General features: G+C 42.1%; 1 protein-coding gene across 2 annotated transcripts in view; it reads right to left on the bottom strand.

Moving 5' to 3' along the window:
• Positions 1–584: 584 nt before the first annotated feature.
• macc1 (MET transcriptional regulator MACC1) overlaps positions 585–12,210 on the bottom strand; it is a 68,068-nt gene continuing 56,442 nt past the window's right edge. For both annotated transcript variants that reach the window (XM_070880991.1, XM_070880992.1), the window contains exons 4-5: positions 5,192–5,380; positions 585–5,083 (exon numbers count right to left, since the gene is read on the bottom strand). In XM_070880991.1, coding sequence (XP_070737092.1) covers positions 4,871–5,083; positions 5,192–5,380 — 402 coding nt within the window. In that variant the 3' untranslated portion in view covers positions 585–4,870. The remainder of the gene's footprint in view (positions 5,084–5,191; positions 5,381–12,210) is intronic.

Genomic DNA, 12,210 nt, shown 5'->3' with positions numbered 1-12,210 from the left:
TGGGTAAAATGACAGATCATCACTGGGAGGTGTTCAAAAAATAATTTAATGTGATGCCGACACTGGAAGTTGCTGTCCAACTTACTCCATAATTATGACGAGCGCTGTTAGCATCACCATTATTTTGAATGGAAAATCTGGGCCATTAAAATAAATTAGAGATATTAAATCTCATTTTCAAAACATTTATTGAGAAACAATATTTAAGTAAATAATGCTGTAATTGTTGCTATAAAATTCTGTGTTGTGAAAAAAGGCTACATTTATTAAAAATCCAGATAAGTCCTATTGTGCCTTGTATTGTACATTTTATGATCCCAAATTAGTTGAGTTGCATAATAGGAAATTGATTACTGACCATGAGACATTCTTGAAATTATTTTTCTATAGCAACACACATCGCATTTTTTTTATAAACACAAACCTAAAATTAAAATGATTAAATTGTCTTTCTGAAAGATCTATCCCAAAGTATAACCATAAAATAAGTAAAAGGATCTTGCATTTATATCTACAGATGGTAAAAGAAAATAAGTATCTGGTTAACAGCAAAATATTCGGTGAACAGAGAAGTCAACATACAATTTGTAACATATGGCACCACACTACTTTATTTTGATTAGAATACAAGCCATTCTCTTACATCTCACAATTACAGAAGATTCGAGGTCACACAGCTGGGTGCCTGGCAGCCCTATCAGCTAGGAATAGTGCAGAACACAGTAAGGCAAGGAAGAAAGTGGGAAGAAAGAAAATAAAGTAGCTACAACCCATCGCAAAAAAGCCACCCACTTCCCCAAGTTTACCCCACACCTCTATATTCCTCAATTTTTCTTATTGCCACATTTACATTTAATTTCTTCCCCCATAGATACTATACTGAGACCATGGTTGTAGAAACAGCTCAAGCCCATTGTGAAATTATTTTTGTGACATTATTGCAGTCACTATTGAATCCAGCTTTGGCAGTAATCAGCAGAGGTGCAGTGGAGAGTATATGGATAATACCAACTTTTATTTTCAATGGCAAGAATGTCAACTTTTTGGCAGCATGTAATTGAGGAATATAGGAATATATGGAACATATCCACTTTTAATTTTTGGAAGCTAAGCTATAAATGGGGATTAAACATTTCTACTCTCATTCCTAATTAAGGCATTATCCACAAACACAAAAAAGTGTAATTTCCATTCATATCAGATCATCATCATCATATTATTGCTTAATCGTCCTTCACATATATTCCCCAGAACTAAATTTACACTCCCAGAACAAGGAGGATAGATTGGGAATTTGGGCCGACAGGTTGTCTGTTCATTAGTTTGAAAGGATGGAAAATCTTGCAGGAATTATTGACCTCAACACGGGAATTCCAGATGTATGCTTCTGGTGTGTAAAACTCCTTTGCGGGAACATGAATTTGTAAAATTAACCTCGACATATTCAGGACAGAACTCTTTCAGATGAAGCTAAATAGCACTGCTCACTGAGATCACTGGTCGATTTTTAATTTTGAATCCTAATTTGCAGAATAATTACATAAAGAGGATAGAGAGAAAAGATTCCTCACCTCAAGTATGGAAGTTTCAAGTTGACAACCTGAATGTACCATCTCCTCTTGTTGGATCCACAACAGTCGGATCCATAACAGTACATCAAATTCAAAAGGATGAGATGGCAAATCACACAGATTAAGGTGATATGGGCAGTCACCTTCTGAAGATCATAAACATTAGTCATTGTTCCTGCAATGAAGAGCCATTTTTTATACTACACATTTTATATCATCAGTGATTCATTTTGAAAACAAAGCCTAGAAATTGTTGGTATTATCAGACAAATGTGTAAAGTGTTTATATGATATTCCTTTGCTGTTATTTTAATGGCAACCTACTCTCTTTAAAAAAAAAACCCTCAAAAGAACAACCCTTCACCCCTCCGTCTTTGCAAACTAACACCCCATCTCCAAAGTCATTAAACATGTTGTCACCTCCCAAACCCGTGCCCATCGTTCCCGGAACTCCATGTCTGAAACGCTCCAATCAGGTTTCTGCCCCGTCACAGTACCAAAACGGCTCATATCAAAGTCACAAATAACATCCTATATGACTGTGACAAAAGTAACCTATCCCTCCTCATTCTGTCTGTAGCCTTTGACACAGTTGACCACACCATCCTCCTCCAACGCCTCTCCACCATCATCCAGCTGGCTGTTTTCATTCTTATCTATCGAATCATAGCCAGAAAATCACTTGCAATGGCTTCTCTTCCCATTCCGTTACCTCTGGTATCCCCCAAAAATCTATCCTTGGCTCTCGCCTATTTCTCATCTACATGCTGCCCCTCAGTGACATCATCTGAAACCACAGCATCAGTTTCCACTCCACATGTGTGACCCCTCTGCTTGTCTGACATTTAGTACTGGATGAGCAGAAATTTCCTCTAAATATTGGGAAGAATGAAGCCATCATTTTCGGTCCCCCCAACAAACTCCGTTCCCCTAACCACTGACTCCATCCCTCTGCCTGGAAATTGTATGAGGGTGAACTAGACTGGTCGCAACCTTGCTGTCATATTTGACCCTGAAATGCGCTTCCAACCACATATCTGCGCCATCATAACACTGCCTATTTCCACCTCTGGAACACTGCCCGACACTGCTCCTGCCTCAGCTCATCTGCTGCTGAAACCCTCATCCATGACTTTGGTACCTGATTTGACTATTCCAACACACGCCTGGCTGGCCTCCCATGTTCTAGAATAGTGGCAAATGGAATTCAATCTGGATAAGCGTGAGGTCTAACAAGGCAAGGGAATTATATTAAATGGTATGACACTGAAAAGTGTAGAGGACTAAAGGGACCTTGGAGTGCAGGTCCACAGATCCCTGAAGGTAGCAGGCCAGGTAGATGAGGTAGTTAAGGTAGTATATGGAATACTTCCCATTATTAGTCGAGGCATGGAATACAAGAGCAAGGATGTTATGCTTGAACTGTATAAAACATTGGTTAGGCTACAGCTGGAGTACTGTGTATAGTTCTGGTCACCACATTACAGGAAAGGGTGCAGAGAAGATTTACAAAAACGTTACCCGGAATGGATAATTTTGGCTATGAGGAAAGATTGGAGATGCTCGGTCTGTTTTCTTTGGAATAGAGGAGGCTTAGGGGAGACCTGATTGAGGTGTAAAAAATTATGAGGACCTGGATAGAGTGGATAGGAAGGACCTGTTTCCCTTATCGGATGGGTCAATAACCAGGGGGCATAGATTTAAAGTAATTGGAGAGAGGTTTAGAGGAGATTTGAGGGGAAATTTCTTCACCCAGAGGGTGGTGGGAATCTGGAACTCACTGCCTGAAAGGGTGGCAGAGGCAAAAAGCCTCACCACATTTAAAAAATACTTGGGTGTGCGCTTAAAGTGCCGTAATCTACAAGGCTACGGACAAAGAGCTAGAAAGTGGGATTAGGCTGGTAAGCTCTTGGTCGGCCAGCGCGGACATGATGGGCCGAAATGGCCTCCTTCCATGCTGTATATTTCTATCATTCCAGTTTATCCAAAACCCATGCCCGTGTCCTCACTTGCACCAAGTCCGTACGCCCATCAACCCTATGTTCGCAGACCTACATTGGCTTCCAGTTAAGCAATGTCTCGATTTTAAAATTCTCATCCTTGTTTTCAAATCCCTCCATAGCCTCACCACTCCCTAGCTCTGTAATCTCCTCCAGCGCCACAACCCTCAGATATATCTGCACTCCTCTAATTTTGGCATCTTGAGCATCCTGATTTTAATCACTCAACCACTGGTGGCTGTGCTTTCAGCTGCCAAGGTCCTAAGCTCTGGAATTCCCTCTCTAAACCTCACCACCTCTCTACCTCTTTTTCCTCGTTAAAAGCTACCTCTTTGACCAAGCCTTTGGTCATCTATCCTAATTTCTCCTTCTGTGGCTTGGTGTCAAATTTTGTTTGATAATGCTCCTGTGAAGTGCCTTTGGATATTTTACTACATTAAAGGCACTATATAAATACAAGTTGTTGTTGCAAGTATTAATTAGTTTAAAATAAATGTCTTAATGCCTGCATTAAAGTAACAGACAAGGATCATCATACAAATACCGGTCATTTCTAGACTCAAAAAATTATGGTGGCGGTTCTGGAAGAGTCAACAAAATAAGTGCATTATCTTGGTAATACATGACCCTAATGTTTTATTTTTGGTTTGAGCTTGGTGGGGTATAATTCTCTCATATAAGTCTACACACATCAGTATTTACATACATACATATACTCCATGGTAGTAAATACACCAAATAAAGTGTCAACATTCAAAATTGAGAGGGGTGGATGGGGGCAACCCTCAACTGCCCTAGAAAATAAATCCTGTACATGATGCACAGTATACCTACAATTCTCACTACATTGCTGATGATCACGATGGTCAACAGTGCCTTTTGTTTTTGTTTTCATTATTTCAAACCATTTGGGACGGGGTAGAACTTAACCGGAATGTGAATATCACTTTCAGAAATGAAATGCAAATGCCAAGCAGCACATCTGAAAATGAAGGAAAAATTAAAATATGAAGCAGTTCGCCCTCTACACCAGTATTTTCCATAATGTTTTGAACTGCTTCCTTAATCAAGGTTACCCTAGGGAATGTTGAGCTGGAAACATTTGAGAAAAATAATATGATTACCAAAAGTTTTCAGATTACCACAACCCATTTTCAAGTTCCATGAGTTATACGAGTACCCTATATCTCATATTTTGTTTTATAGTATTTATCACAAAATTGCATTCTTAGAAAACACTTCCTACTTCCATCCCCTTTTCCCCCCCCACAGGTTTCCTAATGGTTTTATATAAATAAGTTATTCCTCATCATGCACAGAGAATGCAGCAGCTCTTAGTATTTCCATACAGTTCACCAAAATAAGAGCCCCTGTCAGGTGTCTCCAATGCCTTGTAATTGGGTTTTTCATTTTATCCAGTGCACTTTGCAGTTCTTGCAATACATCCCGGTATCCATCTCCAAACTTGATGCTCCATGTGTAAAGAAAATCGTACGCTGGCTTCCACATGGTCTATAAAAGGACAAATAAAATATGAAAAGAGTTCAAGAAACATTTTAAAAAATCAATGTTGAATAGCTGCACAATCTACACTGCCAAATAGTCAAAGCAGCAACCCACCTCCTGACTAACATCGCCACCTTTAGTTCTGTGAGGCGCTTCATATGCATCCATTTGCTGTTTTGTGAGTTTGGATAGTTTTTCTGTCAACTCTCTCCAACGAACGCCGAGCTCCACAGCAGCTGAGAGCATAACAACATCTTGAACAAGACGAACCACTATTCCTTGGCTATCAAGCTTTAGCAGTCCCTACAAAACAACAGAGTACGAAAATTGTTTACAGGTTAGCACAACAAAGAATAAGCCTATTATACAGAGATCTCCTCAAGAGAGTTCAAGATCAAGAATATCATAGAGTACCACGACCACACACACTGAATCAACGAAGAGTAGCAAGAAAAAGATTGTTGAAAAAAGGCCGAGGTGTGATCTAATAGAGGTCTTTAAAATTCTGAAAGGTTTTGAGAGAGTGGATATAGAATGTCTCCACTTGTGGGGAAGAGGATAACTAAAGGCCTTCTTCACCGCCTGCTGTACCTGTATGCCAACTTTCAATGACTGATGTACCATGACATCCAGGTCTCGTTGCACCTCCCCTTTTCCTAATCTGCCGCCATTCAGATAATATTCTGTCTTCGCGTTTTTGCCCCCAAAGTGGATAACCTCATATTTATCCACATTATACTGCATCTGCCATGCATTTACCCACTCACCTAACCTGTCCAAGTCACCCTGCAGCCTCTTAACGTCCCCTTCACAGCTCACACCACCACCCAGTTTAGTGTCATCTGCAAACTTGGAGATATTACACTCAATTCCTTCATCTAAATCACTGATGTATATTGTAAAGAGCTGGGGTCCCAGCACTGAGCCCTACAGCACTCCACTAGTCACTGCCTGTCATTCTGAAAAGGACTCATTTATCCCGACTCTCTGCTTCCTGTCTGCCAACCAGTTCTCTATCCACGTCAGTACATTACCCCCAATACCATGTGCTTTGATTTTGCACACCAATCTCTTGTGTGGGACCTTGTCAAAAGCCTTTTGAAAGTCCAAATACACCACATCCACTGGTTCTGCTAGTTACATCCTCAAAAAATTCCAGAAGATTTGTCAAGCATGATTTCCCTTTCATAAATCCATGCTGACTTGGACCGATCCTATCACTGCTTTCCAAATGCGCTACTATTTCATCCGTAATAATTGATTCCAACATTTTCCCCACCACTGATGTCAGGCAAACCGGTCTATAATTACCCGCTTTCTCTCTTCTTTCCCCCCCCCCCCTTTTTTTTTTTTTAAATGGTGTTACATTAGCTATCCTCCAGTCCATAGGAACTGATCCCGAGTCGATAGACAGTTGGAAAATGATCACCAATGCATCCAATATTTCTAGGGCCACTTCTTTAAGTACTCTGGGATGCAGACTATCAGGCCCCGGGGCCTTCAATCCCATCAATTTCCTTAACACAATTTCCTGCCTAATAAGGATATCCTTCAGTTCCTCCTTCTCACTAGACCCTCGGTCCCTTAGTACTTCCGGAAGTTTATTTGCGTCTTCCTTTGTGAAGACAGAACCAAAGTGTTTGTTCAATTGGTCTGCCATTTCTTTGTTCCCCATTATAAATTCACCTGAATCCGACTGCAAGGGACCTACGTTTGTCTTCACTAATCTTTTTCTCTTCACATATCTATAGATACTTTTGCAGTCAGTTTTTATGTTCCCGGCAAGCTTCTTCTCATACTCTATTTTCCCCCTCTTAATTAAACCCTTTGTCCTCCTCTACTGAATTCTAAATTTCTCCCAGTCCTCAGGATTGCTGCTTTATCTGGCCAATTTATATGCTTCTTCCTTGGATTTAACACTATCCTTAATTTCCCTTGTTAGCCACGGTTGAGCCATTTTCCCCATTTTATTTTTACTCCAGACAGGGATGTATAATTGCTGAAGTTCATCCATGTGATCTTTAAATGTTTGCCATTGTCTATCCACCGTCAACCCTTTAAGTATCATTTGCCAGTCTATTCTAGCCAATTCACACCTCAAACCATCAAAGTTACCTTTCCTTAAGTTCAGGACCCTAGTTTCTGAATGAACTATGTCACTCTCCACCTTAATAAAGAATTCTACCATGTTATGGTAACTCTTCCCCAAGGGGCCTCGCACAACAAGATTGCTAATTAGTTCTTTCTCGTTACACATCACCCAGTCAAGGATGGCCACCTCCCTAGTTGGTTCCTCGATGTATTGGTCGAGAAAACCATCCCTAATACACTCCAGGAAATCCTGCTCCATCGCATTGCTACCAGTTTGGTTAGCCCAAACAATATGTAGATTAAAGTCACGCATGATAACTGCTGTACCTTTATTGCATGCATCCCTAATTTCTTGTTTGATGCTGTCCCCAACCTCACTACTACTGTTTGGTGGTCTGTGCACAACTCCCACTAGCGTTTTCTGCCCTTTGGTATTCTGTAGCTCTGCCCACACCGATTCCACATCACCCAAGCTAATGTCCTGTCTTACTGTTGCATTAATTTCCTCTTTAACCAGCAATGCCATCCCGCCTCCTTTTCCTTTCTGCCTATCCTCCTAAATGTTGAATACCCCTGGATGTTGAGTTCCCAGCCTTGGTCACCCTGGAGCCATGTCTCCGTGATGCAATTACATCATACCCATTAAGTGCTATCTGTGCAGTTAATTCGTCCACCTTATCCCGAATACTCCTCGCATTGAGGCACAGAGCCGTCAAGCTTGTCTTTCTAACACACTTTGCCCCTTTAGAATTTTGCTGTAATGTGGCCCTTTTTGCCTTAGGTTTCTCTGCCCTCCACTTTTACTTTTCTTCTTCCTATCTTTTGCCTCTGCCTCCATTTTATTTCCCTCTGTCTCCCTGCTTAGGTTCCCATCCCCCTGCCATATTAGTTTAACTCCTCCCCAACAGCACTAGCAAATACTCCCCCTAGGACATTGGTTCTGGTCCTGCCCAGGTGCAGAACGTCTGGTTTGTAATGGTCCCTCCTCCCCCAGAACCGATTCCAATGTCCCAGGAATTTGAATCCCTCCCTTCTGCACCACCCCTCAAGCTACGTATTCATCTGAGCTATCCTGTGATTCCTCCTCTGACAAGCACGTGGCACTGGTAGCAATCCTGGGATTACTACTTTTGAGGTCCTACTTTTTAAATTTAGCTCCTCGTTCCCTAAATTCGTCTCGTAGGACCTCATCCCGTTTTTTACCTATATCGTTGGTACCTATATGCACCACGACAACTGGCTGTCACCCTCCCTTTTCAGAATGCCCTGCACCCGCTCCAAAACATCCTTAACCCTTGCATCAGGGAGGCAACATACCATCCTGGAGTCTTGGTTGTGGCCGCAGAAACATCTATCTATACCCCTCACAATTGAATCCCCTATCACTATCGCTCTCCCACTCTTTTTCCTGCCCTCCTGTGCAGCAGAGCCACCCACGGTGCCATGAACCTGGCTGCTGCTGCCCTCCCCTGATGAGTCATCCCCCTCAACAGTACGCAAAGTGGTGTATGTGTTGTGCAGGGGGATGACCGCAGGGGACCCCTGCACTATCTTCCTTGCACTGCTCTTCCTGTTGGTCACCCATTCCCTATCTGGCTATGTAACTTTTAGCTGCGGTAAGACCAACTCACTAAACGTGCTATTCACGTTATTGTCAACATCGTGGATGCTCCAGAGTAAATCCACCCGCAGCCTCAGTGCCGCAACGCGGTCCGTCAGGAGCTGCAGGCAGATGCACTTCCTGCACACATAGTCGTCAGGGACACCAGAAGCGTCCGTGACTTCCCACATAGTACAGGAGGAGCATAACACATGTCCGAGCTCTACTGCCATGACTTAACCCTTCGATTAACTTAATTTGGCAACAACAATGCTAAATGTTCCTTACTGATAAAGAAAAAAGAAAAACTACTTACCAAATCACCAGCCAATCACTTACCCCCCCTTGGCTGTGACGTTACCTTTTGATTTCTTTCTACTTCTTTTTTGCCTTCTCACCCTGCTGCAGCTACACTGGCTGGCCTTTATAGGCCTCTCGACGTTGCTCCTTGATCTCCCGCCTCTCCGACTGCCTCACGAACTCCCCGCTGGCCTTTCTAGGCCTCATGACGTTGCTCCTCGATCTCCCACCACTCCGACTGCCTCACAAACTCCACCTGGCCTTTATAGGCCTCCCGAAATTGATCCTCGATCTCCCGCCTCTCCGCCACATCATAACCATCCTCACGATCTTTACCCCGAGCAGCAGGAAACATACCTGCTCCTGGGCTGCGGACTCAGAGCATTCCATGCCCAACAGGGAGCCAAGCCTATCCATCAGGCTGGCGTCCAGGCGTAGATCCTGTTAAAAAGAAAAACTGCGCACGCTGTGGGAATTGGAAATTCTGGGTTTCCCAACCAGAACTCCTGCCCCCACTTGCAAATCTCGCCCCAATAAATATCAGGGACCCTAAATCTGTATTTAGGACCAAGTGATTGATTAAGAGGGGAAAAATAGGGTATGAGAGTAAACTTGCAAGGAAAATAAAACTGACTGCAAAAGTTTCTACAAGTACGTAAAAAGAAAAAGATTAGTGAAGACAAATGTAGGTCCTTTACAGACAGAAACAGGAGAATTTGTAATGGGGAACAAGGAAATGGCAGAACAAGTAAACAAATACTTCGGTTCTGCCTTCACGGAAACGGACACAAATAACATCCCAGAAATTCTAGGGAACCAAGGGTCTAGTGAGCAAGAGGAATTAAAGGAAATGATTATTAGTAAGAAAATAGTACTGCAGAAACTAATGAGACTGAAGGCTGATAAATCCCCAGAGCCTGATGATCTGCATCCCAGAGTACTAAAATAGCATTGGTTGTTATCTTCTAAAATTTTATAGGATTATGGAACAGTTCCTGCAGATTGGAAGGTGGCAAATGTAACCCCACTATTTAAGAAAAGAGGGAGAGAGAAAACAGGGAACTGCAGACCAGTTAGCCTATCAGTAGTAGGAAAAATGCTGGAGTCTATTATAAAGGATGTGAAAGCTGCACACTTAGATAATATCAATGGGATTAAACAAAGTCAACATGGATTTATGAAAGGAAAATCATGTTTAGCAAACCTACTGAAATTGTTTGAGGATGTAACTGTTAGAATAGATAAGAGAGAACCAGTGGATGTGGTGTATTTGGATTTTCAGAAGGCATTTGATAAAGTCCCAATTAAGAGGTTATTTTTGCAAAATTAGAGCACATAAGATTGGGGGTAATGTATTGGCATGGATTGAAAATTGATTAACTGACATGAAACAGAGAGCAAGAATAAATGGGTCTTTTTCAGGGTGGCGGGCAGTGACTAGTGGGCTACCACAAGGATCAGTCAGTGCTTGGGCTCCAGCTATTCACATATAATATATATATATAAAAAAATGATTTGGATGAGAGAATCAAATGGAATACTTCCAAGTTTGCTGACGACACAAAACTAGGTGGGATTGCGAGTTGTGAGGTGGATGCAAAGACACTGCAAGGCTATTTAGATAGGTTGAGTGAGTGAGTGGCCAACACATGGCAGATGCAGTATAACGTGGATAAATGTGAAGTTATCCACTTTGGTAGGAAAAACATAAGGACAAAGTATTATTTAAATGATGATGGCTTGCGAAGTGTTGATGTATAGAGGGACGTGGGTGTTTTTGTACATTAGTCATTGAAAGCAAACATGCAGTTGCAGCAAGCAGTTAGAAAGGCAAATGGTATGTTGGCCTTCATTGCAAGAGGATAAGAGTATAGGAGCAAGGATGTCTTACTACAGTTATACCGCACCTGGAGTATTGTGTGCAGTTTTGTTCTCCTTACTGAAGAAAGGATAGACTTGCCATAGAGGGAGTGCGGCGAAAGTTCACCAGACTGATTCCTGGGATGGCAGGACTGTTGTATAAGAAGAGATTGGGTCGGCTAGGCCTGTATTCACTAGAGATTAGAAGAATGAGAGGGGATCTCATTGAAACATATAAAATTCTGACTAGGTTGGATAGACTGGATACGGGAGGATGTTTCCCCTGGCTGGGAAGTCTAGAACAAGGGGTCACAGTCTCAGGATATGGGGTAGGAAATTTAGGACCGAGATGAGGAAAATGTTTTCACTCAGAAGGTGGTGAACCTGTGGAATTCTCTACCACAGAAGGCTTTGGAGGCCAAGTCACTGAATATATTTAAGAGGGAGATAGATAGATTTCTAGAAACGAAAGACATTCAGGGGTATGGGGAAAAAGCAGGAATATGGTGTTGAGATGGAGGATCAGCCAACCTGAGGACTGGGAGAAATTTAGAATTCAGCAGAGGACAAAGCGTTTAATTAAGAGGGGGAAAATAGAGTACGAGAAGAAGCTTGCCGGGAACATAAAAACTGACTGCAAAAGCTTCTATAGGTATGTGAAGAGAAAAGGATGAGTGAAGACAAACATAGATCTGTTGCAGTCGGATTCAGGTGAAATTATAATAGGGAACAAAGAAATGGCAGACCAATTAAACAAATGCTTTGGTTCTGTCTTCATGACGGAAGACACAAATAACCTTCTGGAAGTACTAAGGGACTGAGGGTCGAGTGAGAAGGAGGAACTGAAGGATATCCTTAATGGTGGGAAATTGGGTAAGGGAAATTGATGGGATTGAAGGCTGATAAATCCCCGGGGCCTGATAGTCTGCATCCCAGAGTACTTAAGGAAGTGGCCCTAGAAATAGTGGATGCATTGGTGATCATTTTCCAACAGTCTATCGACTCTGGATCAGTTCCTATGGACTGGAGGGTAGCTAATGTAACACTACTTTTTAAAAAGTGAGGGAGAGAGAAAGCAAGCTGGTAATTGCCTGACATCAGTGGTGGGGAAAATGTTGGAATCAATTATTAAGGATGAAATAGCAGCGCATTTGGAAAGCAGTGACAGGATCGGTCCAAGTCAGCATGGATTGATGAAGGGGACAAATCTGCTGGAATTTTTTGAGGATGTAACCAGTAGAGTGGACAAGGGAGAACCAGTGGATGTGTTGTATTTGGACTT

The sequence above is a fragment of the Pristiophorus japonicus genome, chromosome 5, assembly GCF_044704955.1.
Source record: "Pristiophorus japonicus isolate sPriJap1 chromosome 5, sPriJap1.hap1, whole genome shotgun sequence".
NCBI classification, from domain to species: domain Eukaryota; kingdom Metazoa; phylum Chordata; class Chondrichthyes; family Pristiophoridae; genus Pristiophorus; species Pristiophorus japonicus.
This window is presented reverse-complemented; position numbering and strand designations above follow the sequence as displayed.